General features: G+C 39.3%; 2 protein-coding genes across 7 annotated transcripts in view; both read right to left on the reverse strand.

Moving 5' to 3' along the window:
* The window catches only part of PRKN (parkin RBR E3 ubiquitin protein ligase), a 1201168-nt gene that overhangs the window by 1090071 nt on the left and 83135 nt on the right, over nucleotides 1-27962 (reverse strand). The window lies entirely within an intron of this gene.
* Nucleotides 14339-15203, reverse strand: LOC129620239 (biogenesis of lysosome-related organelles complex 1 subunit 2). The gene has a single exon (XM_055536162.1). It carries the CDS (start codon nucleotides 15092-15094, stop codon nucleotides 14795-14797), a length of 300 nt encoding a protein of 99 aa, XP_055392137.1. The 5' UTR covers nucleotides 15095-15203; the 3' UTR covers nucleotides 14339-14794.

Here is a 27962-nt window from a genome sequence, read left to right on the forward strand (position 1 = left end):
AATCACTGGCCACTCAAATTTCAGTATCTTCAGGACAGGATCTTATGAAGCATGCCTTCAATATCACCAAGGTACAGATAATGGTGAGTTATCTGACAGCTGCCAAAAACCCACTGCTGTACTACTTTATCAGCCCTACTCAGTTACTATGCTGTCGAACCTACCCTGCTTTCATTAAATAATATTCTTTAATAATCAGTGAGTCAGCTTATAATAAATCAAATTTTTTTAACGTTTATATAATTATCTGGGCAACCAGACACAGCTCTCCCTTAGAGAGTTAAGCAGGAGCAAATCTACTCGCCTGTGTTCAGGAAAGCAAAGGTTCTTCATGAGTAAGCCCTGAATCTAAATAAGCCTCAGTCCAAAAAGAGTTTTATTGCAGACGGATAATCCCCTAGGTTTATAATAAAAATGCTGACATAGCTTTAGCTCCAGTATCACAAATGCAAGGCTATAATGTTTGCCTGTCAGAAATTCCTATTTATTTCCAATGTCCTAACAGATGTGCTTTACTGCCTTTAAATTCCCTCCAAAAGCTAATTGCTTGTCTATCAAAAAGATAAAGATCTTGTTTTAGGCTTTGGGGATATTACATGCGGAGAGAAAAACCAATACTCCAGTAATACATTGTGTCCAAAATTCCTCTGCAGTAAGAAAGCCAAACTCTTGGAACATGAGAAAATTACCAGGAAGGGATGGTCAGATTATGCCAAGGTCTTAAAAAGTATAAGATTTTCCACACAGCAACATTAAAAGATATGATACACTTAGATTTTATTGTACCAATGAAGCTTTAATTATCACTGCATGATGACTATAATATTATGAAAACAAATTTCAGAATGAAGATGACATTCTTTTAGACTCTTGGAATCAAATAATGTTTCTGACAAAACGCACCTTCAACATATCTAGTCCAGTCCAAACTATGACTCGTAACCCATTCATGAATTGCAGGGTTTTCATAAAAATAAAATAAGGAAAGCAAAATAGAAAATATCAAAATATTACACATGCTAAGAGTAAATATTATGTTAGGAAACTTTTTTGTCAGGTAAACATAAACACAAGCATATAGTACAGTAATGAAAGTTTGAAAACACTAAACTTGAGTGACTCCTTCATTTTACAGGTGAAAAAAACAGGCTCTAAGGGACTCCCTTAAAGTTGTAACTCATTAATAACAGAGCCTGAAATTGAACCTATTCATCTCTTATTATGCATGGTCCATATGTGCATAACTATATATCCATCTCTATGTCTATATCTATAGCTATAGCTATCTCCTTCACCTTAATTGTATGCCCTAATTTCATATATTAATTCTACTCTTAACCCTGGATATAATACTATATACTGTTAACATCACAGAGACATGCTAAATATTTACTGTAAAGGTAGATAATGATAACCATAGCAGAAATTTTGCAACACACCCCTTTATAAAATTATACTTTAAAAATCTGAGGCAACAGCATAAGCAAAGGGGCAAGTACAACTAAGGTGTGCTCTGGTGTCAGCAGCTTGACTGAAGCTCTTTCAGAAGAACAAAGACAAAGTAAATTTAGAAAAAAATGCATACACTGCATTAGATATTATACAGTAACATGAAGATTCTATTCTCCAAAGAGCTGGTTTAAACTGAAAATATACCACTCAGGGGAATTAAGATGTTTAAAAAGAAATTCCTTAATTAATAATTAACATTAAAAGGAAAGATTATAACTTCAACATGACTCTTGATGCCACTGTGAGACTGCAGAGATGATAAACCTGACCAAATCTGGATATTTGTGTGTTTTTAGGTTATTTTACTTATAAAGGGCTTCCCTGGTGACTCAGAGGTTAAAGTGTCTGCCTGGAATGCAGGAGACCTGGGTTCGATCCCTGGGTCAGGAAGATCCCCTGAAGAAGGAAATAGCAATCCACTCCAGTACTCTTGCCTGGAGAATCCCATGGACGGAGGAGCCTGGTGGGCTGCAGTCCATGGGGTCACAAAGAGTCGGACACGACCGAGTGACTTCACTTTCACTTTACTTATTAAAACTATTCAGTTCAATTCAGTCGCTCAGTCGTGTCCAACTTTTTGTGACCCCATGAATTGCAGCACGCCAGGCCTCCCTGTCCATCCCCAACTCCCGGAGTTCACTCAGACTCACATCCATCAAGTCAGTGATGCCATCCAGCCATCTCATTCTCTGTCGTACCCTTCTCCTCCTGCCCCCAATCCCTCCCAGTATCAGAGTCTTTTCCAATGAGTCAACTCTTCTCATGAGGTGGCCAAAGTACTGGAGTTTCAGATTCAGCATCATTCCTTCCAAAGAAATCCCAGGGCTGATCTCCTTCACAATGGACTAGTTGGATCTCCTTGCAGTCCAAGGGACTCTCAAGAGTCCTCTCCAATACCACAGTTCAAAAGCATCAATTCTTCGGAGCTCAGCTTTCTTCACAGTCCAACTCTCACATCCATACATGACCACTGGAAAAACCATAGCCTTGATTAGACAGACCTTTGTTGGCAAAGTAATGTCTCTGCTTTTAAATATGCTATCTAGGTTGGTCATAACTTTCCTTCCAAGAAGTAAGCGTCTTTTAATTTCATGGCTGCAGTCACCATCTGCAGTGATTTTGGAGCCCAAAAGATAAAGCCTGACACTGTTTCCACTGTTTCCCCATCTATTTCCCATGAAGTGATGGGACCAGATGCCATGATCTTAGTGTTCTGAATGTTGAGCTTTAAGCCAACTTTTTCACTCTCCTCTTTCACTTTCATCAAGAGGCTTTTTAGTTCCTCTTCACTTTCTGCCATAAGGGTGGTGTCATCTGCATATCTGAGGTTATTGATATTTCTCCCAGCAATTTCCAGCTTGTGCTTCTTCCAGCCCAGCATTTCTCATGATGTACTCTGCATAGAAGTTAAATAACCAGGGTGACAATATACATGAAAAACAACACAGAAATGTTTTCCATTCTTTGAGTTGTTTCATCCATATGGACTTCCCAAATGGCTCAGTGATAAAGAAGACACCTGCCGATACAGGATGCAGGTTTGATCCCTGGGTCTGGAAGATCCCCTGAAGGAGGAAATGGCAACCCACTATACTACTCTTGCCAAGATAATCCCATGGACAGAGGAGCCTAGCAGGCTACAGTCCATGGGGCTTCAAAGAGTTGGACACGACTGAGCACACACAGAGTTGTGAAACATGTACACATATGCAAGCACACACAGACACACTATAGATAGGCAGACAGTGAGATAAGCAAGCAGACTGAAGAAAGCCTAAAATAATTGGTTCCTCTACCCATATTGTTCCATAGCTTCCTTGTTTCATTAAGCAATATATTATGGGCATCTTTCATACAGTCCTCATTCATTCTAGTGAATGTACAGCTCCCACTTTATACACACTCTTGTTGCTATTCAGTCGCTAAGTCATGTCTGACTCTTTGCAACCCCATGGGCTGAAGCATGCAAGGCTTCCCAGTCCTTCACTGTTTCCCGGAGCTTGCTCAAACTTATGTCCATTGAGTCAATGATGCCATCCAACCATCTCATCCTCTGTCGTCCCCTTCTCCTCCTCCCTTCAACGTTTCCCAATGTCAGTCATCTCTTTGCATCAGGTGGCCAAAGTATTGGAGCTTCAGCTTCGGCATCAGTCCTTCCAATGAACATTCAGGACTGATTTCCTTTAGGATGGACTGGTTGGATCTCTTTTCAGTCCAAGGGCCTCTCAAGAGTCTTTCTCAGCACCACAGCTCAAAATCATCAATTCTTTGGCTCTCAGCTTTCTTTATGTCTAACTCTCACCTCCAGACATGGCTACTGGAAAAACCATAGCTTTAACTATACGAACTTTTTTTTGACACATTCTACAATTTAATAAATACTAATTAAGGAGAGAATTTTTATGGTAAATTATGTATTTTTCCAAATATAAAGGTAACATTTGCACATGTGTTATGATATATAACAGTATAACTGTATATTGGGTTTTAAATAGCATACTATCCCTCAACGCACTTTTATCAGTGAATTTTGCTTGTCTGCTACAGCAGATGAGGAATTAAGGCACTATATCCATTCCTTCCTTCTTTCCTTATCTGCCTCTTCACTTTGGCATTTATAGTTCATTTTTTGCTCTTCCACTGGTTCCACTTACAATCGAAATATATACTAAACTCTCCTGTTGATCTGTCAACCTGAAATCAATTACTGCTTCAATGAAAGATGAAAATTTGCCACACATACACTTTGTCCTACAATCTCCTTCTCAAATCTTCTGATATTGTTAATTTTTATGTTTCTATCATCTAGACAATAGTCTCTAATATTTTGTATACGATTTGATTCTAAAGTTCAGTGTAAGTACATTAAACTTTAATGTAAGTACATTAAAATTCAAAGTAAGTGCATATCTAGTCCTGAAGTGAAAGTGTTAGTTGCTCAGTTGTGTCCAACTCTGTGCCATCTCATGGACTGTAGTTAGCCAGGTTCCTCTGTCCATGGGATTTCCCAGGCAAGAATACTGGAGTGGGTTGCCATTTCCTTCTGCAGAGGATCTTCCTGACCCAAGCATCGAACCCAGGTCACCTGCATTGCAGCCAGATACTTTACCTTCTGAGCCACCAGGGAAGTCCATTTAAGTACCATTCATAGAAGAATCAGGTGGTATGTTAAGATCCTTCAGTTCAGTTCAGTTCAGTCACTCAGTCGAGTCCGACTCTTTGCAACCCCATGGACTGCAGCAGGCCAGGCTTCCCTGTCCATCACTAACTCTCAGAGCTTCTTCAAACTCATGTCCATCCAGTTGGTGATGCCATCCAACCATCTCATCCTCTGCTGTCCCCTCTGTCGTTTAGATCCTTAGGGAATTTTTCATACTAACACGAAAGTCTTCCTTCATGAAGGAGAATTTTCAAAGTTTCAAGCTTCAGTGTACTATCTTTTGTCTTTTAGTTTCCCCAGTTCCTTCTAGGCTATATTCAGCCATCACTTTTCCTGAATTTCATAGTACCCTTTTACTCAAAATTTTTTGATGATCATTCAATATATTTTCATAAAGACATTCTTTATCAATATTTGCATTCCTCTGGAGTATGATTAAAAATTAGATATAGAATTCTATATTTAAATGAACATTTCTCAGGTCTTTGAAGATATTGCTTGGATGGCTTCTAGGATCCAGTGTTGTTGATGAAAATCCTGAAACCGTGATTCATTTCTTTGCAGATAATCTATTTTATGCACATTAGAAGACTTTAGCATTTTCTGCTCTATCGTAAGAATTTTGAAATTTCACCAAGATATGCGTAAATATAGTTCACTTTTATCCATCTTGCTTGCGAGACTTTTTAATCTGACTACTGATGCCTCTGTGCAGTGATAGCCCTGATTCTGCATGCCCAAATCCCAGCCCTTTGGTTCTCTGGACCGACCATGTAATAATTTGCTTTGGTCTTTGGGGCCTTTGCTTTGGCAAAGGGAAGTAACTGGAGCCTTGAAAACACAGTATGCTTTAGAACTCCCACTCATGCTGCCCTTAGGAATCCTGCTGCTAAGAGAGCAAGCCAAGTTTAGCAGGATGATGAGACGTGCTCAGTTACTCCTCTCATCACAGCCAACTGCCAGTTGTGCAATGAATTTATTTTATATCAGCTAATCCCCAGCCAATCTTCCAGCTGCCCAGACTCACGAGTGACTTCAGGTGAGGGAACCAACCTTGCCCAGACCAACCAGCCAAATCACAGGCATATAAGCTAAATGACTGGTTGCTGTTTCAAGCCAGTAAGTTGTTCAGCCCTGTCTTACACAGCCAAGGTTCATCAGCACAGAGTATTTATTCAGCTTATAAAAATATTCTTTCCTTGAACTGCATTCTCTGCCTTTCATTCCAGTTTGAGCTTCATCCAGCCCAGCATTTCGCTGATGTACTCTGCATAGAAGTTAAATGAACAGGGTGACAATATACAGCCTTGATGTCCTCCTTTCCTGACTTGGAACCAGTCTGTTGCTCCATGTCTGGTTCTAACTGTTGCTCTGTTGCTTCTTGACCTGCATACAGGTTTTGCAGGAAGTAGGTAAGGCGCTCTGCTACTCTCTTTAAGAATTTTCCACAGTCCAGATTTTGACTCTATTGACTCTATCTCCTGGTCTGCTTAATTTTTCTTTTTATTTTTAAATTTCCTTCTTTCTGTTTTAACTGTTGGGATTAATTTTTAATTTAACTTGAAGATTAAAAACAAGCCTAACTTTCAACAATGTCCTTTCTATAAGTTTGTCCATTAAGAATTTAATTCAATAATACCATTTTCAATTTCCCGGAAATTTCTTGTTTTCTGATTGCCTCTTCTTCATAATAGCCAGTTATAGCTGTAATACCCTCTCAAATCCTACTAGATGTACTCTCAAGACCTCTTTTTTAAAGTCTCCTGTGTTCCTTGAGTTATACTTAACTCTTCTTGTACCAGTTACTCTTTTGTTCATATAAATATAGTTTTCCCTTAAATATCTGATGATTCCTGATTGGCAGTTTATTGTTCTAAATAAAAACATGATAGCAATTAATAGGAAGCGTGCACTGTTTCATCTATGTATGCTGTGAAACACATTATCCCCAGAGCCTTCTCCATGGGATGAAAGGGATGTCAACTGCCAGACTCCTCTTGGGCTTCGTGAGCAGAAAAGCAGGCAGTTGACCCCTACAACTGCCAAATAAGACACGTTGCATTTTATGTGTAAATGTTTCATGAATTTCATTACTGGACACCTTTTCTACTTTTTCTCCAATGTTCCATGTAGAACTTCACAGTAGGGGGAAAAATAATCTGTTTCTTTATTTTAATGCTATCATAGGAAAAAAGAAATTAGGCTACTGTGTTTAGTCTGCTGGCTTAAACCAAAAGCATGGTAATCAGTTTTGCTATCAAGCTCTTTCTAAATTCTCACATGTAAGCTTCTCTGGGTCATATATGCCTGATGCTGAGAAGAGAATTCAGGAAATTTTACCTTTGAGAGAATACAATTTGAGAATGTTTTTTTGTGTAAGGAATAAATTATTCTTGTACAGAATAATTTAAATTTCTAATACAGAGATTTTATAAGGAAAACTTGGCTTTTCTCCTAAATTCACAGGAATATATACCTTATAACACCTTCCAAGGGACTTCTGAAATTAGCAATTACATAGATGAATGGTTTACTCTTTGCAAACATTGCTACACTAAACACTCTAGAATTTAAAGTTCATTTAAGTTTCCTGACACTAAATATTTCTTTTTATATGTTTCAAACTTACAAAAGCAACCGAAGCTTGAAAGAAAAGCAGTAGATTAAAATAAAGTAAGGTTCTTTTCCAATGGCAACAGAGATGAATCATTTTCCAAGGAGAGTTCATCAAGGCTAGAAACTGGCAGAAGAATAGCAGCCCTCACCTTCAAAGAATGAGCTAATCTTAAAACACACCCCACCTACTGTTTAGCTTTGATGTATTAATATGTCGATTTGCGTTCAGTCTCAAGGCTGGTGCCCAAGAGGCTACAGTGATTAAAAACAAACAAACAAAAAAACTCTATAAAAATGCATATCTAATAAGGCTTAATCTATTTCTATTTTAAAATAGTGATTTTTCAAAAATGTGACAGAAGAACCTAATTTTCAAAAGAAAACTTATAGGTGCCCCCAAATAAATATATCAAAGAAGTAAACTGGAATTGTTTTGCATAAGGAAGTTTGGGGTGAGGGATTGAAAAGCCTCATAACTTAGTTTTTATGAACTGGAGATACAGCAAAGATGCCTTTTCCTCAAAGGAGACTGAAATTCACTCTCCAAATACATGCAGGGGGAAAAAAACTATGACTTCACGTTTTGAAATTAATATAGACATATTTTCCATAAATACTTATTGAAAATGAAAATATTTCAGCAACTAATTTCTTAACTAATGTGTCACAAAATGCTTCAAGGTCAGGAGAGGCAGCGGTGAGGAGATACCCCGTATCCAAGGTAAGGAGCACTGACTGCGCTTTGCTGGAGCAGCCGTGAAGAGATACCCCACGCCCAAGGTGAGAGACACCCAAGTAAGATGGTAGGTGTTGCAAGAGGGCATCAGAGGGCACACACACTGAAACCATAATCACAGAAAACTAGTCAATCTAATCACACTAGGACCACAGCCTTGTCTAACTCAATGAAACTAAGCCATGCACTGTGGGGCCACCCAAGATGGGCAGCTCATGGTGGAGAGATCTGACAGAATGTGGTACACTGGAGAAGGGAATGGCAAACCACTTCAGTAATCTTTCCTTGAGAACCCCATGAACTGTATGAAAAGGCAAAATGATAGGATACTGAAAGGGGAACTCCCCAGGTCAGTAGGTACCCAATATGCTACTGGAGATCAGTGAAGAAATAACTCTAGAAAGAATGAAGGGATGGAGCCAAAGCAAATAAAATACCCAGTTCTGGATGTGACTGGTGATAGAAGCAAGGTCTGATGCTATAAAGAGCAATACTGCATAGGAACCTGGAATGTCAGGTCCATGAATGAAGGCAAATTGGAAGTGGTCAAACAGGAGATGGTAAGAGTGAATGTCGACATTCTAGGAATCAGCAGACTAAAATGGACTGAAATGGGTGAATTTAACTCAAAGTGAAGTTGCTCAGTCGTGTCCGACTCTTAGCTACCCCATAGACTGTAGCCTACCAGGCTTCTTCATCCATGGGATTTTCCAGGCAAGAATACTGGAGTGCGTTGCCATTTCCTTCTCCAGGGGATCTTCCCGACCCAGGTATTGAACCCAGGTCTCCCGCAATGCGAGCAGACGCTTTACCCTCTGAGCCACTGGGGAAGCCCCCAGATGACCATTATATCTACTACTGCGGGCAGGAATCCCTTAGAAGAAATGAAGTAGCCATCATGGTCAACAAAAGAATCCGAAATGCAGTACTTGGATACAATCTCAAAAACGACAGAATGATCTCTGTTCGTTTCCAAGGCAAAACATTCAATATCACAGTAATCCAAGTCTATGCCCCAACCAGTAATGCTGAAGAATCTGAAGTTGAATGGTTCTATGAAGACCTACAAGACCTTTTAGAACTAACACCCCAAACAGATGTCCTTTTCATTATAGGGGACTGACCTAGAGCCAGACATCCTGGAATGTGAAGTCAAGTGGGCCTTAGAAAGAATCACTACGAACAAAGCTAGTGGAGGTGATGGAATTCCAGTTGAGCTATTTCAAATCCTGAAAGATGATGTTGTGAAAGTGCTGCACTCAATATGCCAGCAAATTTGGAAAACTCAGCAGTGGCCACAGGACTGGAAAAGGTCAGTTTTCATTCCAATCCCAAAGAAAGGCAATGCCAAAGAATGCTCAAACTACCACACAATTGCACTCATCTCACACACTAGTAAAGTAATGCTCAAAATTCTCCAAGCCAGGCTACAGCAATATGTGAACCGTGAACTTCCAGATGATCAAGCTGGTTTTAGAAAAGGCAGAGGAACCAGAGATCAAATTGCCAACATCTGGTGGATCATGGAAAAAGCAAGAGAGTTCCAGAAAAACATCTATTTCTGGCTTCCTTGACTATGCCAAAGCCTTTGACTGTGTGGATCACAATAAACTATGGAAAATTCTGAAAGAGATGGGAATACCAGACCACCTGATCTGCCTCTTGAGAAATCTGTATGCAGGTCAGGAAGCAACAGTTAGAACTGGACATGGAACAACAGACTGGTTCCAAATAGGAAAAGGAGTTTGTCAAGGCTGTATATTGTCACCCTGCTTATTTAACTTACATGCAGAGTACATCAAGAGAAACGCTGGACTGGAAGAAGCACAAGCTGGAATCAAGATTGCCAGGAGAAATATCAATAACCTCAGATATGCAGATGACACCACCCTTATGGCAGCAAGCAAAGAAGAACTAAAAAGCCTCTTGATGAAAGTTAAAGAGGAGAGTGAAAAAGTTGGCTTAAAGCTCAACATTCAGAACACTAAGATCATGGCATCTGGTCCCATCACTTCATGGGAAATAGATGGGGAAACAGTGGAAACAGTGTCAGACTTTATTTTTGGGGGCTCCAAAATCACTGCAGATGGTGACTGCAGCCATGAAATTAAAAGACACTTACTCCTTGGAAGGAAAGTTATGACCAACCTAGATAGCATATTTAAAAGCAGAGACATTACTTTGCCAACAAAGGTCCGTCTAGTCAAGGCTATGGTTTTTCCTGTGGTCATATATGGATGTGAGAGTTGGACTGTGAAGAAGGCTGAGTGCCGAAGAATTGATGCTTTTGAACTGTGGTGTTGGAGAAGACTCTTGAGAGTCCCTTGGACTGCAAGGAGATCCAACTAGTCCATTCTGAAGGAGATCAGCCCTGGGATTTCTTTGGAAGGAGATGCTGGGAGCCAGCGTGAAGAACTCTGCCCGTGGCAAAGGTCATGAGGAAGGAGGCTCTGCATACGCAAAGGAGGGATCGAGCCTCAGGAGTCCCCCTGGAAATTCTCGAGCACCTACCCCCAAAACCAGAATCTTCCTACTTTACTGCTTTGTGCTCTCACCTACACCTCTGACTTTATGGGGGGCTGTCCCCCACCACCTCTCTCTGAAAAAGAGCTAACTTACAGCTCCAGTTAATAAAGTTCCTGTGCATGACAAGAGTGTTTCAACCTACAAACTCCTTTGGAAGTCCTCTAGCCTGCCTGAACAGGTTCTTCTGGCCACATGTGATTGTTCATAGCCTCTCAACCGTGAGAGGCATGAGATGTTCTAAACTGTCTAAATACAGATTCCTTTGAGCAGTTAAAAGATTGATTAGAAATTGTATTGGTGAAGGGTTTTTCACTTGTTGGGCCAATGTTTGCTGCTAAGTTTCCATATCCCTTACCTACTGTGTCCCTGGGAGTGTATTGATTAATATAATTGGTGTATAGGAATGTAAGTAGTAGCTTTAATGTTTGTAACCTTGGACCCTTGAGTTAATTCTTTTTCTTGTTATAGCCCACCACACCTTTGTCCTATAGGAATGCAACTTTATCTAATGCTTTCGGAGGGTGGTGCCTGACTTTAGAATAATCACCTTTAGAGAAAAATAAGTTTTCTGAAGAAAGGGTCATAAAATGTTAACAGGCCTCTTGGCCAGAAATGATGTAAATCACCTAAACTTTTGCATATAATAAGTTTGCAGGAAGAAAGCCTGGTTTACTGCTGACTCTACCCCTTCCCCCATTATATCTATGCACAACTTAAGGTATAAAAACTTCTTTTGAAAATAAAGTGCGGGCCTTGTTCACCGAAGCTTGGTCTCCCCATGTGGTTCTTTCTCTCACCTTCTGGCTGAATTCCCATCTGGAACGTGGAGGCTTGTCAAGCCTACTAATTATGCCTGGGCTTCTAAGATCTGACCGGGGAGGCCTTAGTGTCTCCTCTCCTTTGGGAGAACGGGAGGACACCTGCAGTATACGTAGGTGATGCAAATTCCTTGCCTTGGAATTTTATTAGCTTTCCATGTAAACCAAGTTATTCAGCCTCTTTTCTCCACTGAATTTTCCTGCTGAGCTATCCTTATTCTATTACTCTTTATATCTCTAATTAATATTTAAATAAAGCTATTGTATCCAGTTTGCTGATGCCGTCCCTGCTTCGAATTCCCTGGATCCACTGGGGCTGGACCCCGGCAAGAAATGATGCTAAAGCTGAAACTCCAGTACTTTGGCCACCTCATGCTAAGAATTGACTCATTGGAAAAGACTCTGATGCTGGGAGGGATTGGGGGCAGGAGGAGAAGGGGATGACAGAGGATGAGATGGCTGGATGGCATCACTGACTCGATGGACGTGAGTCTGGGTGAACTCCGGGAACTGGTGATGGACAGGGAAGCCTGGCATGCTGCGATTGACGGGGTGACAAAGAGTCGGACATGACTGAGTGACTGAACTGAACTGAACTGAACTGGAATGCAAAAGTAGGAAATCAAGAAACACCTAGAGTAACAAGCAAATTTGGCCTTGGAATACGGAATGAAGCAGGGCAAAGACTAATAGAGTTTTGCCAAGAAAATGCACTGGTCATAGCAAACACCCTCTTCCAACAACACAAGAGAAGACTCTACACATGGACATCACCAGATGGTCAACACCAAAATGAGACTGATTATATTCTTTGCAACCAAAGATGGAGAAGCTCTATACAGTCAACAAAAACAAGACCAGGAGCTGACTGTGGCTCAGATCATGAACTCCTTATTGCCAAATTCAGACTGAAATTGAAGAAAGTGGGGAAAACCACTAGACCATTCAGGTATGACCTAAATCAAATCCCTTATGACTATACAGTGGAAGTGAGAAATAGATTTAAGGGACTAGATCTGATAGAATGCCTGATGAACTATGGACAGAGGTTCGTGACAGTGTACAGGAGACAGGGATCAAGACCATTCCCGTGGAAAAGAAATGTGAAAAAGCAAAATGGCTGTCTGAGGAGGCCTTACAAATAGCTGTGAAAAGAAGAGAAGTGAAAAGCAAAGGAGAAAAGGAAAGATATAAGCATCTGAATGCAGAGGTGGATGAAACTGGAGCCTATTACACAGAGTGAAGTAAGCCAGAAAGAAAAACACGAATACAGCATACTAACACATATATATGGAATTTAGAAAGATGGTAACGATAACCCTGTATGCAAGACAGCAAAAGAGACACAGATGTATAGAACAGTCTTTTGGACTCTGTGGGACAGGGCGAGGGTGGGATGATTTGGGAGAATGGCATTGAAACTGTATAATATCATATATGAAATGAATTGCCAGTCCAGGTTCAATGCAGGATACAGGATGCTTGGGGCTGGTGCACTGGGATGAACCAGAGGGGTGGGTGGTACGGGGAGGGAGGAGGGAGGGGGTTCAGGAGGGAACACGTGTACACCTGTGGCACATTCATGCTGATGTATGGCGAAACCAATACAACACTGTAAAGAAATTAGCCTCCAATTAAAACAAATAAATTTATTTAAAAAAAAAAGAATAGCAAGAAGAGATAAGAAAGCCTTCTTCAGCGATCAATGCAAAGAAATAGAGGAAAACAACAGAATGGGAAAGACTAGAGATCTCTTTAAGAAAAATGAGAGATACCAAGGGAACATTTCATGCAAAGATGGGCTCGACAGAGGACAGAAATCTACTGAGCGACTGAACTGAACTGAACAAAATGGTAGAGACACTTGTTGCGAGCCACATGTGACATCAATGCTTGTGCTCAGTCGTGTCTGACTCTTTGCGACCTCATGGACTTTAGCCCCCCAGGTTCCTCTGTCCATGGGATTCTCCAGGCAAGAATACCGGATTGGGCTGCCATTCCCTTCTGTAGTGGATCTTCCTGACCCAGGGATTGAACTTGCGGCTCCTGTATTGCAGGCAGATTCTTTACTGCTTAGCCAAATGCGACATAAAAGGCACAAGTTTTACTCTCCAGGATCAAATGTGATTCCCATATAAAGCTGAAGCCAAACTGCAGAGTGCTTAATTCTGTAGCAGATCAATAAAGGTTGGAGTACTTAAGTGGATGCACCTGCATTTTTTGAGGATAACTGGTATGCAAGCAAACTGAGGAGGAAGACGAGCAACAGTGGGGGAAACACTGGCAGATTTTAGAGAAAAGGACACGTCAAGGTGACAAGAGAGCATCTGTGTAATGAAGTGGAAAATGACATTTTTTTTGGAGTTTGAAGGGAAATAAAATTAAACTGCCAAGAGTGGGAAATATAATTAGTGTTTGCTTCCACTTCCTGTTGGGCCTGTCCTTTCTTCACTCAGACCAGGCTTGGACAAATGGCTTGCTTTGACTGATGACATGGGACAAAAGAGGTGGCCAAGACTTCCCTTCTGTCTGCCGTAGGTGGGATGTAGCCTAGATAGGACCAGCTCATCCCAGGGCAAAGACAGCACGAGCAATACTATGCCAGTCCACAAGGAACAGGTAACTGAGCAAGGAATAAATCAGTAGTGGTGAAGCCACTGCATCCATCACTACTGCAGCACAGACTAGCCTGACTGACGGGCAGATTACAACCAGATTAAGGACGATGTTAAAATGAGGACCTGATGTCAAGTGTCTCATGCTAAGTTACCAGTTTTCATCTCCAAACATGTCTTTTCACTCAGTGGTTTTAACCTGGGGATGGGCAATGCTGAGCTTGGTTTTGTCTGGTCTTGACATGGCAGCCTGACAGTCAATATATATGTCCACCCCTCTAGAAGTCAAAGATGAAAAGAATTGTCTTTGCTCAAATATCATTGTCTTAGCAAGACTTGATTGGCTGATTTAAAATTTTTTTTTTGTTTTGTTTTGTTTTCCTTTTTTAATTTAGAATCTTGTTAGCAATACATTACATCCTTGATAGAAAAAAACCACCTTTTACACAGTAACTCAAAAACCAACCATTTAAGAAAATAATACAGTAATTAACTGCTACTCATTTGATTCTACTGGCAGGCCCAGGTTTATCTGAACTTTGAGAAACTCTTTGTCCTGAATGGATGATGAAGCATTCAAGTAAAAGGTAAGGAGTTATAAGTGTTGAGTTTCTGAGGATTCTGCCTCAAAAGAAGTTCCTCCAGGGATAGCCACAGTTCTCAAGTTTACTCCAATGTTGGGATGTTTCTGGGACGACCAGCATAGTTGCCTTTTGAGGAGTTTTGACAATTCATCAACCTGAAGATTCAGGTCTATAATTATAAAACATTCTTTCCACATTAAAAAAGACTTTGTCCCCACAGTTGTTTTTCATCGCTTCTCCAGCTTCTTGTACTTGGCTTCCAGTTTTTTTGAATATGCATCCAACTTGTAGGCTGCCTGCTCAAGAGCTGCTACTTGCTCCTCAATTATGTTGATCTGATCCAGATAAGGCTGCAGTCCAGCATACTTCTGGTTTAAGTCCTTTAAGTTTTTACTAATGTTTATAGCAATATCTTTCATTTCAAGATACTTCAGGCTGGTTAGTTTATTCATATTTTCCAGGAGCTTATAGTCTTCACTGGTGGCCGTCAGTTCCCCAGTCAGGTAAGTTGCCATTTTGGAGAACATGTCCCGGCAGAGCTCATTTATGTCAGCCTCAGCAGGCTCCTTTGCTTCCTCAGCAGTCTCCACAGCGACATTATCTCGAACTGGCTCCTCGCGGTGGATCGCGGGGACACCCTCGGCCGCTGCCGCCGCCGCCGCCCTGATTTAAAATTGTAAAGCAGCCTTCTCATCATTTACTACGCTCTGTAGGTTCCTTCCTTGCTGTCTTTTTTCTCCATAGCACATCACCACCACTTGTGTGCATGTGCATAAACACATGCATATACATACATGTATATACACCTTATTTGTTTACTTACAAAGTTGCAAAACCTTGAAAATTATTATCCATTCCACAGTGTCTCCCTAAAAAATCATGATCTCAATATTCCCAGGAAGAAGTGACAATTTCCTTTGTAACAAATGAAAATAGGAAAGGCAAAAGCACTGGGAAATTTATTCCAGTTGCTTCATTAGTAACAACTTGCAAGAAAGACTTGGAGCCTGTTTTCTCTAACAGATAAATTGTATCACAGCTCAAAGCACGTCTTGAACTGCACAGGACTGACAGATTTTGACTAATGAAGGACGTGTTTCAGCTGAGCAGGTGCTAGGAAAAGCCCCACTCATATTGCCAAAGCAAAGCAGTGTTACTTAAGACCAAAGATAAAATGCAGAACCCGTTTTTCCCATGATGAGCAAGGTATTTCTGGTACATTATGGGTTAACATGCTTTTTTTTCTTTTTTTGTTTTTTTGCATGCTGACTGGAGGAGTTACCATTTTCATGTTTGTTTTTAATGGCAAAACAAATGTGAAATTTTAAACAAAACAATTTTAATGTACTTCTGTAATGCTATGATTTGAAAAGTAGAGACTGACTACACTATTCTCTGGTGGCTCAGACGGTAAAGAATCCTCCGGCAATGTAGGAAACCTGGATTTGATCCCTGGGTTGGGAAGATCCCCTGAAGAAGGGAACGTCTACCCATTCCAGTATTCTGACCTGGAGAATTCCATGGACAGAGGAGCCTGGCAGGCTATAGTCCATGGGGTCACAAAGAGTCAGACATGACTGAACAACTTTCACTTTCAAGACCGTTCACAGATAGCATGATTTTTTTTTCTTGCTTTCAAAAAACCTTTCCCCTCAAAGTAAGCCACAATACCTTTGAGATCAACTCTCTTGAACTAATCAGAGAAGAAATACTTGCTTATGAATTTCTACTCTCATTATTTCACAGATGACTGAAATCTAAACTAGAACACTCTATGGATATTCTAAAAAATTATCTGAGCATGGGATGATTAAAATATAGTACCATCACACTTGTCTCCAGAAGCATTATATTCTAGGAAACATTCATTAAAAAAAAAAAAGAGAGAGAGAGAGAGAAACTGACCTTTCAAATTTTGAACAAGTCAAAAAACTTCAAATATTTGATAATTACCAGTGTCATATACCTGATGATACTAGTCGTAAGGGGGTATTCAGGATACCCTGAAGGGGGAACTTCAGGACAGATAAGGCAAAGTCCCCGCTGTGGAACTCACAACACACTAGACTGAGACAAAAACACATAATTACATCATCAGAAACTGACTAAGGAGAAATCTGTAGAAAGTGCTATGAGAACTTCAAGGCGGAAGTAAACATGTCTTGAAGACGAAGGAAAATTTCTAGGAATTGATATTTGAGCTCTGGGCTTTAGGGAGTGGACATAATGTCATAAGGTCAAACATAATCGAACATGTAAGAACTACAAAAGTCTTTGATTATAAGCAAGAAGGAAGCCATTGGTGACATAAATTTGACAGTGGAATAGAATCCAGATTTTCAGGAAATCAGGAATGAATGGGAGTGTAAGAAAGAGAACAAAGGTCATTCTTTCTACAAGTTTTCATGACGATGTCACAAAGGAAATAAATGACAGCTGCTTGAGGGCAAAGTGGAGTTGGAAACTGAGACAGAGGAAACCGCAGTATAATTGTCTAGACCACCGTGAAGAAGACACTGAAGATAAATACATTTTAGAAAGCAAAGAGAGGAGATGTAATGGTGAACCAAAATCAAACAGAAATAACGCTGAAGGTGAAGGAGGGAAAACTATCCTTTATTGAGTACTCAGTGTGCGCCAGATTTTTAGTGTATACTTTCTTACACATTTCCTTAATTAAGCCAGCATCATCCATAGGGTATTGCTGTCCCTAATTAACAGTCAAGAAATGATGAAGTAGAAAGTCTTATTAAGGACAGAACATCTCAGAGGTGATAGTCTCTTTCTGGGAAACAGAAGACAAGGTCATCTGTTCTAAAAAGCATTAGTAATCAGGTTTTGGAAATGGTAGAGCTCCTGTTTTGAATGGAGAAGCTAGTTCATAGCAGATAAGATAGGAAAGAAATAATCCTAATATATAGTAATTATTATACAATAACAAAAAATCTGGAATGACCAGATTTTTAAGCATAGTTCAACAATCAGTGTATTCCTTTACATGGATAAGGATCCAATGTATGCTTTACTAACAACAGCCTTAGTTTAGTTCAAACTAATGTTATCGCCATCAGTCCTTTATAATGTTTAATTTTAACTCCAGTAAAGGCATCTCTGTAAGGTAGTTGTACTAAAATAGTATCCCCTGTACTATTTCACAAGTATTTTCCCATGTGAAAACTCCATGCTGGGATCACTATCAAATGACTAATTTAAAGCTAATTATTTCAGCATTAATTTAGATAATGCTGCTAAGTCGCTTCAGTCGTGTCCCACTCTGTGTGACCCCATAGACGGCAGCCCGCCAGGCCTAACCCTAACCCTAACCCGTCCCTGGGATTCTCCAGGCAAGAACACTGGAGTGGGTTGCCATTTCCTTCTCCAATGCACAAAAGTGAGAAGTGAAAGAGAAGTCGCTCAGTTATGTCCTACTCCTCGAGACCCCATGGACTGCAGCCTACCAGGCTCCTCCGCCCATGGGATTTTCCAGACAAGAGTACTGGAGTGGGGTACCATTGCCTTCTCCGAATTTAGATAATGGGCCACAACAAATGGAAAAAGAATACTTCGATATTTCACCGGTTTCCTACTGCCCCAAATCAGATACAAGAAAACATTTCTGCTGTTATTTTTTTTTATGTATACATTAAAACATACCCTAAAATAACCTCAAAATGTTGTCATATTTATAAATTATATCCTAGCTGATCAGAGAATGCAATAAACAAATAAAAGTTTTAACACTAAGTTTATTAAGTCAAACTCAATTTTGTAACTTTTTCTGGTGTGAAAAAATAGCTAATATATAATGCCTGACCACATGGTCTTGCAGTCCTTTTGCTAATTACCTGTAAACCACTGAATAGGTTTTACAGTGGCTACTTCTTACTAACCATATTGTTTCCCTAAAAATATATTCCTCTTTTCATACATTTTTGTTTTAACTAGTGTCGAGGGCATTTGTATTTTTTAATAGCATATATGGCAGATGACTGGATATACAACATGACATATACGTATTCAAAGGAACGATGCTTTACATTTAAATTAATGTTAATTGCTTGATAAAAGTTTCAGCAGACCAAAATATTGCAAGTTTTATTTTAATCAACATTTAAAAATTCTTCATTAAAACCTGGCAGCCTCAAGCACAAGATGTGGCAGACAGACATTAAAATGTTGTAATAACAGTTTCTAATACAGAAAGCAATTAGCTCTTTAAAAAAATGATCTATTTTATATAAGCCATATCTAATTTGGGACATCTACTTTAAACAATGATAGAATTAAACTTGAATTCTGTCATATAATAAATCTAGAATTATAATTAATTTTTAAAGTACAAGCAGTTAGATAGCATAGCAGAGGAAATGATATGAAATTAAAACTTTAAAAGTATTTAAACCCTAATAAAATCTTGACTTCTAGCCCTCCCAGGAATTTTTATATGTTCCATTCTTTGTTCAACTGGATAAACTCTATGGGCCAGTGTAAATTCCTACTGGACCAGAATTATGTCTGATTCATCACCTGCATCAACCACCCACACAGGTCTGAAGGTATTTGTTGAAATATAACGTCTATACCTTTCAAATCCAGTAAGTGTCTTACCTGTACAGTAAACACATTGATTTGTTATCACTTTAAATCATATAGCAATAGTGTATAAAAATAATAAAAAAATTACTGAATATATCAAATAATTAGTAGGTATCCAAAAAGCCTTTTTAACTAAAACAACTAAATTCTTCCCTAAGCTTTTCATTGTCCTGCCAACCTAAGAGGTTTTCTTCTTCTTAATACTGCACAGATCTTTAGAAAAACTAATATCAATTACTTTGATTTCCCAGGCTGCCCAAACTGCTTATAGAACTTAGTAATTAAAGCTATTTTAAAATGATCCTAAATCTGAGCATCTTCCCATTTAGCCTGATTAGAAGCAGTCATCAATATTAACATCAATCACTGACAATTCAGTATACATTTGACATGGTAGAGGTGATCATTATCTAAAATCTCTTTCCTAAGATGTGACTATTATCTGGGGAAAAACATGTAATGGGGAATTAAGATATTTCTATTTCCAATAACTGATTCTACCATGAATCTTGTATAAAGCCTTCACATTCAGAGGCAAAGATCTCTTTATTGTAATATTCCATCTCACACTAAATGGCCTTGAATTCTGCCAGTATTTTAAAAGGCCACTTTGTTCATTCCTTCCCTTTCACCACAAATGCAGTAAGATATCAATGCATTGTGCACTGTCTTATAAATGTGTTCAGAGGCAGGTCCCCAAACTGATGATAGGTATCCAGAATAAAATAGTATTCAGAACTGCTAACTTGTAAAGCAAAAAAAAAAAAAAAAAAAAAATTCAATAGGAATCAACATAAGTTTTATAGAACCACTTGGCACATTTTAAAGACTTTGGTCAAACTGACTAGTATAACCAGGAAATTATAGATATTGATTCTTAAGTCCTTTGGTAGAATTCTCATCATTTGCCAAAACTTCATTCAAATATGACTGGCCACAAGACTTTGCAGCCACCAAGTGATGGTCTGAAAACTTCTATGGTATTTGAAGGGCATGGTGATCTACTTTCTAGAGAAAAACAAAAGCTTTAGAGCAGAGTCATCTGCTTTGTCAGAGCAAACTTCGTGTCAGGTCACCTACTTCTGTCCTTATAAACTTCTAGTCTGCTGTATTAAGAAGTCTGTAAGTTTAACGGACTGGTTCCAAATCCTGACAGGAATATGTCAAGGCTTTATATTGTCACCTGCTTATTTAACTTATATGTAGAGTACATCATGTGAAATGCTGGACTGAATGACTCACAAGCTGGAATCAAGATTGCCAGGAGAAATATCAACAACCTCAGACATGCAGATGATACCACTCTAAGGGCAGAAAGCTAAGAGGAACTAAAGAGCCTCTTGATGAGAGTGAAAGAAGATAGTGAAAAAACTGGCTTAAAACAACATTCAAAAAACAAAGATCATGGCATACAGTCCTATCACTTCATGGCAAATAGATGGGGAAACAATGGAAACAGTTACAGACTTTATTTTGGGCTGTTCCAAAAATCACTGCAGATAGTGACTGCAGCCATGAAATTAAAAGACGCTTGTTCCTTGGCAGAAAAGTTATGACAAACCTAGACAGCATATTAAAAAGCAGAGACACTACTTTACCAACAATGGTCCATATAGTCAAAGCTATGGTTTTTCTAATAGTCATGTATGGGTGTGAGAACTGGACTGTAAAGAAGGCTGAGCACGGAATTGATGCTTTTGAACTGACTCTTGAGAGTCCCTTGGAGAGCAAGGAGATCAAACCAGTCAATCCTAAAGAAAATCAATCCTGAATATTCACTGGAGGGACTAATGCTGAAGCTGAAGCTCTAATACTTTGGCCACCTGATGCAAAGAGCCAAGTCATTGGAAAAGACCCTGATGTTGGGAAAGATTGAGGGCAATAGGAGAAAGGGGCAGCATAGGATGAGATGGTTAGACAGCATCACTGACTCAGTGGACCTAAGTTTGACAAACTCTGGGAGATAGTAAAGGACAGAGAAGCCTGGAGTGCTGCACTCCATGGGGTCGAAAAAAGTTGTTCACAACTTAGCAACTGAACAACAACAAATAAGTTAAATGCCAAAATTAAATTACAACTCTCAACAATCACTTACAGATGGAAGACCAACTGTCCTTATACTATAGTAAACAGCTCTTCCAACAGGGAGCTGAAGTGTAAACCCCGTGACCTGCCTGGGGGGCGGGGGGTGGGGGTGGGGGTCCCTTTTAAAAGGATACTGTAAGAATTGATATTGATTTTGTGTAACTATAATAAGAAAGAGAAATGTGTAAATAAGACAGACACAAAAATTGAAATGATAGACAAAACCGTGACTGAAACAAAAATTGTTTGTTCATAATAATAAAAAAAATACAAGAAAATACTCTAATAAAATAGTCTAATGTAATAAATGTTTTAGAAAAGGCAGAGGAACCAGAGATCAAATTGCCAACATCTGCTGGATCATGGAAAAACAAGAGAGTTCCGGGAAAACATCTATTTCTGCTTTATTGACTATGTCAAAGCCTTTGACTGTGTGGATCACAATAAACTGTGGAAAATTCTGAAAGAGATGGGCATACCAGACCACCTGACCTGCCTTTTGAGAAACCTGTATGCAGGTCAGGAAACAACAGTTAGAACTGGACATGGAACAATAGACTGGATCCAAATAGGAAAAGGAGTACGTCAAAGCTGTATATTATCACCCTGCTTATTTAACTTCTATGAAGAGTACATCATGAGAAATGCTGGGCTGGAGGAAGCACAAGCTGGGATCAAGATTGCCGGGAGAAATATCAATAACCTCAGATATACGGATGACACCACCCTTATGGCAGAAAGTGAAGAGGAACTAAAAGCCTCTTGATCAAAGTGAAGGAGGAGAGTGAAAAAGCTGCTCCACATTCAGAAAACGAAGATCATGGCATCTGATCCCATCACTTAATGGCAAATAGATGGGGAAACAGGGGAAACAGTGTCAGACTTTATTTTTGGGGGCTCTAAAATCACTGCAGATGGTGATTGCAGCCATGAAATTAAAAGATGCTTACTCTTTGGAAGGAAGGTTATGATCAACCTAGATAGAATATGTAAAAGCAGAGACATTACTTTGCCAACAAAGGTCCATCTAATCAAGGCTATGGTTTTTCCAGTGGTCATGTATGGATGTGAGAGTTGGACTGTGAAGAAACCTGTGCGACTAAGAATTGATGCTTTTGAACTGTGGTGTGGAGAAGACTCTTGAAAGTCCCTTGGACTGCAAGGAGATCTAACCAGTCCATCCTCAAGGAGATTAGTCCTGGGTGTTCAATGGAAGGACTGATGTTGAAGCTGAAACTCCAGTACTTTGGCCACCTCATGCGAAGAGTTGACTCATTGGAAAAGACCCTGATGCTGGGAGGGATTAGGGGCAGGAGGAGAAGGGGACGGCAGAGGATGAGATGGCTGGATGGCATCACTGACTCGATGGACATGGGTTTGGGTAGACTCCGGGAGTTGGTGATGGACAGGGAGGCCTGGCGTGCTGCAATTCATGGGGTCGCGAAGAGTCAGACATGACTAAGCAACTGAACTGAACTGAATGTAATAAAAAAAATAATCAAGCTAACTTCTCCATAATAGAACATATTTTACAGAAATTTTTCTGGAAAACATATGCAAAACTAACAATCAAAGGATTTGGTAGGTGCAATCCTATGTGAGAAGGATTGTTTTATTTAAAATATTAGTAGTATTAACTTTCAATACTTAAGTTATATGTTATGTGCATATTAACTTTGAATGTGTCTTTTATATCCATCTCTCAGCATTTCACCGCTATTCCTTATGGCAACCCAGGTAAGTACTGCAATGGTCTCATGGTTTGAAATCAGACTAACTAAACCCTTAAGTGGGGGCTTCCCTGGTGGTTCAGTCAGTAAAGAGTCTTCCTGCAATGATGGAAACCCTGGTTTGTTCCCCGGATTGGGAATAGCCCATGGATAAGGAAATGGCAACTCACTCCAGTATTCTTGCCTGGAAAATCCCACTGACAGAGGAACCTTGGCAGGCTACAGACCATGGGGTCCCAAGAGTCGGACGTGAGTTAGTGACTAAACCTAAAGTCTTAAGTGAATGGATCCATTTTACTCCTTGGAAAAATAAAGATCGTAACTCCTAAGATTCTAGCTTCTAGAGAAGTTCAATTGTTAATAAAACCAGATTTATAAAACTTCATACAATTTGGCTGATTTTTCACTGCAGAAATCATAAGAATGCATATGGAACTGGAGGTTGCAGATTGCCTGGTTTCTGCTCCCACTCACTGAATGCAGTGTCCAAAGAACCCCACTGCTAGCGCCAGCAGCCCTATAAGGGTCTCTCTCCCCCTTGCACCTGGAATGTTCCTGGGATGGCAGAATGAAGTGACAGAGGGAAGAAGACCACTTGTGCCAAACTAAACAAGAGAATAAACATGGCAAACCACTTTTCATCATTGCCCCAAATACCCTAAGTAGGAGAGACATATAAACAATGGTTTACTCAACATTAATAAATCGCTTCTAAATAATTAAAAGTGGAAAATGTTCAATGAGAAACTAGATAGTTATAAAGAGAACTCCATGCATGAAGAAACTGCTACAAGGCACAGAGGCAAGAGAACTAACTAGCATTTAGAAACAGACCACAGAGGAGCCTGAACTTCCTTCAAGTCCTGGAAAAGCGGGTGTGCATTCCCTCCTTTACCCTTGGTTCTGGCTCTTCCTTAAGGCCGGAACGCCAGGGGTACATCCTGGGGGCTGAGATCGTGGCCTCTGGAAAGTCTTCTCTCTGCAATTTCTACTTCAGCCTGGATCACTTGCAATTGTAAAGGTACACTATCATGACTCTGCTTCCAGACCGCACGTCTCTTATGGCAAAATTTTGTGTCTTATTTAGCTTGTATCGCCACCAATGGCTGACACAAAGACAGTGGCAGACAAATCTTTATTCAATTAAATAAATCCTCCTAGATTCCAACTGCCCCATTTGTAATACTGAAGTTTTCTATTCCTTTCAGCTTCTATAATTCTATGATTTTTTAAATTGAAATACTGTACTCTTCCCTTAACTATTTTGCATCTATCAAAGAACAAAGCATCTTCTATAGTTTACCTTGATTTCTCCCTTTCATGCAAGCCAGTCCTGTGTGCTCACAAGAGCCAAGTTTCACACACAATAGTTAACAGAGTAGCCTCAGACATGTTTTTAATATGGGAAAGACACAACCTTGGGTCTTGGGAAGGGCAGTCAACTGCACTCTGAGCCATGTATCCAATTTACCAAATATATAATTCAGTAATAATAATAATTCAACTCCCATCTCTATCACTCTTTCTCCCCCTCATACCCCACCTCCTTCTCTTTCTTGATGTTTGACCATTCATAAAAATCAAATCAGTGCCACAGAAGGACTTGACTTTTAGGGTAAAGTCATCAATATGATTAGGAGTGATGGCTCAAAAGCATCAGACTTGACTTTGCTTGACTGTGCGTGAGATCATATCTGTTAATGATGCTTTTCTTACCCTACATCTCAAATGTTCTCTAATAGTAGAGCTTTGTCACATTACCTCACCTTGTTATTAAATCTTTATTTAAATAACTCTTAATTTGCATTGCTCTTCCAAGGAATTTTATTTCTTAATTTGGCTGACAGTCAGATTTTTCAAACTGTCATTATGATTTAAGAGTTTGCTGATTCTCAGTGATAATCACATAAAGTTCAAAGGAAAACAGTTTGATGATACTTAATCGTCTCTGATGATTCCACTGATTGTTTTACACCAGTGGATCTGTTACCTCATACATGTAAATATCTCAAGCACATGACTAATTTCAGATTTCAGGGACTGGGGACCTGATCCATTTCGTATGGTGCATCTAGCTGAAATTCACGAAATATGACCTACTCTTCAGACCTACTCTACCAATCTCAATTCCTTGTGTTCACTCAGTTAGTAGCAATATCAGCTCTAAATCAGAAAGCCATCAGGGATGTTCACAGAAAAATCTGACTCCCAAACAAACAAATAACCAGCTACAAAGCATCCTGGATACAAGGCATTCCATTAAGAATTAAAATACTTCAGTACTCTTGAGTGCTGTGACTGAAACATAGTGGAAATTATAATAAAAATCAATTATTTGATACTTTCTAAATCTCAGTAACAGTTCCATATTACTTAAATATTCACACAATTTGCTCACAAAAAAAGTTAATGTTAAATTACTATAATTTTTATATGCTCCTAATTCTACTATTGGACAACACATCTTTTTTTTTTTTTTTAATCTCCTGTGGAAATAAGTCACCAGAAAAAAAAAAAATCTCAGCCACATAAATTTATTCTACTAATCTGACATGAAATAAACACTCAACACAAATACATAAGAAGAGCAACACATCTTTGGCTAAATTATGGCTTTGAAATTGTTGAGCTCTCTCCCTCTGGTGTGGAGCAATGTAGAAAACCAACCAACAAAGAAGGTTCCAAACCTCTATTTTACCAACAAGGTTACTGTTCAAGGGTGATAAAGAGATCATTAAAGGTAACACGCTGCCTTGTTCCAGGCATCTTAAGGGATTTATTGGGCAAACACGTGCAGATCCTAACTGTCTCTGAAGCTTCTCAAGAGACCTCGACTGCTGTAAACAGTGACATAGGACGCATGTAGTGCAAAACATCAATGAGAAGAGAAGACGTGAAGAGGCAAAATATAGCTAGAGACACAGACGGTTAGACTGAGATCCCAGGGTATCAAATCTGCAAATAAACACACATGCACACACACATACAACACTCCAACTGGGGCCAGACATCCCATATAACTCAAGAATTCTAACACCCAGAAGAGGCTTCTGTTAAGAACCCCTGAGCAAAGTGGACAGAAGTGAGTGGAAGCTGGACACACAGGTTTCCCATCAGGACTGGACCAACTCTTAAGCTTTCACCTCTACTTGGCCTTAATTTGAGTCCCAGAGAAGTTAATTCAATTCACACAGAATCTCTAGCTTGAAATTAGGAAGAAATGAAAAACTACAATTTCATATTTGACTTCTGTATTCTCTCCTTCCCTAGAAACTACCTATTATTTATAAAATTAAATAGTGAAACAGTACCTTAACTTAAAATGTTAGCAAATCCTTGTAAATTTGGGTCATTTCTTAGGTTAATGAGAAACACGTTTTTCTTCATTTAGTTTCCTTAAAAGTCACTAACTTATGTCACTTGTTCTTAAATTTACTTCATCAGTATTAATTTTTATGCATTAATTTCTAATTTGCACAATATTTTTTCTGCACAAAACTGGATTTTCAAGCCAGTGGACGACAAGACTAAAACTGCTTGAAGAAAGCATCTCTAACAACTCCAAGTGCTACAATATAATCAGTGCAGATGATGTTTTCAGATTCTTTCATAGTCTCTTTCAGTTTCATTCATGATCAGCTAAAAAAAAAAGACAAATTCTGAATTGCTGAAATGTGAATTCCCTTCTCAACTTGTAATTTGTTTCAGTAGACAATGTATTTCCCTCTGTAAAGAATTCCACATTATTTATTTTCCTTTATGCCTAACAATAAAAGTAAAACAACAATATCCCAAAATGGTTGTTACTACTGTTCAACTCTTTGAGGCACAGAATGAATGAAAAGCTTTCAAACAACTCTTTCATGGTTTAATATGTAAGTACAGATGGATGACACAGTGGTAAACAATCATCCTGCCAGTGCAGGAGACAGGAGGCGTAAGAGACTCAGTGTCAGTCCCTGGGTGGAGATGATCTCCTGGGGCAGGAAATGGCAAGCCACTCCAGTGATCTTGACTGGGATATCCCAAGGACAGAGAAGCCTAGCGGACAATAATCCATGGGGTCACGAAGAACTGGACAAAACTGAGAGACTGAGAACACACAAGAACAGATAGGCCAGACCAAAAAAAAAAAAAAACTGTTTTAGACCAACTGAAGAAAATTTTTTATTAAGGAAACAGGAAAGGCGATAGATTGTCTACAGCTATAGACGCCCCACCATGCACACACCTCTCTCCACACCTCTGCGGTTCTGCCGCTAACTAGGTCAGGCCTGCCCGTCTGCCTCGAGGTCATCTTGCTTCACACCACTATAAACATTCTCAAGGAAACAAAGACCTGTTTTGCATTAAATATTCTAAAACAGTGTATTTTATATTTTCCATAATCTCATGCTTATCCCAACCTGTTTATTCCTTAGAATGCTCTACTTGGGGAAATGGCACCACCATTCCCCAGTTGCTCAGGCCTAGTAAAGAACAATTTTTGAAAAGGTAAAACCATGACTTACATGTAAATGTCAAATAAACACGTGCCAAAAATTTTATATACTCAGTAATTAATGAGGAAAACTGAAAAATGTTAAAAATCAGTTAAAATGGGAACTTGAAGAGCAAGGTGCTTACAATCAGTTTTAAAAACTAGTGCTACGATTGCTCTAATAGATACGAAATGAGTTATGTCCAATGGGGCAATAAATGATACATTTTAAATCATCTTTTCCACCAGGCAGGAAGTACCTGCATCTCTACCATATCATAATCTATATATTGACCTCTTCCCCTACAGTTATGAAATAGGTCAGAAAACAGAAAATCAAAGGACAAAGCCTACACTGAACTGAAGAAACGCCTAGTAGCGCCTGCTCATTTCTATTCTTCAGAAGATTTTTCTGATATTCTTACCCCTTGATCATAAATAATCCCCACAGATTGTTCTTTAAACAGAAAGTCTAGGCTCATTAGGTTTAACCTAATTATTCAG

Source organism: Bubalus kerabau, chromosome 9 (assembly GCF_029407905.1).
Source record: "Bubalus kerabau isolate K-KA32 ecotype Philippines breed swamp buffalo chromosome 9, PCC_UOA_SB_1v2, whole genome shotgun sequence".
In the NCBI taxonomy this organism is placed as follows: Eukaryota; Metazoa; Chordata; class Mammalia; order Artiodactyla; family Bovidae; genus Bubalus; species Bubalus kerabau.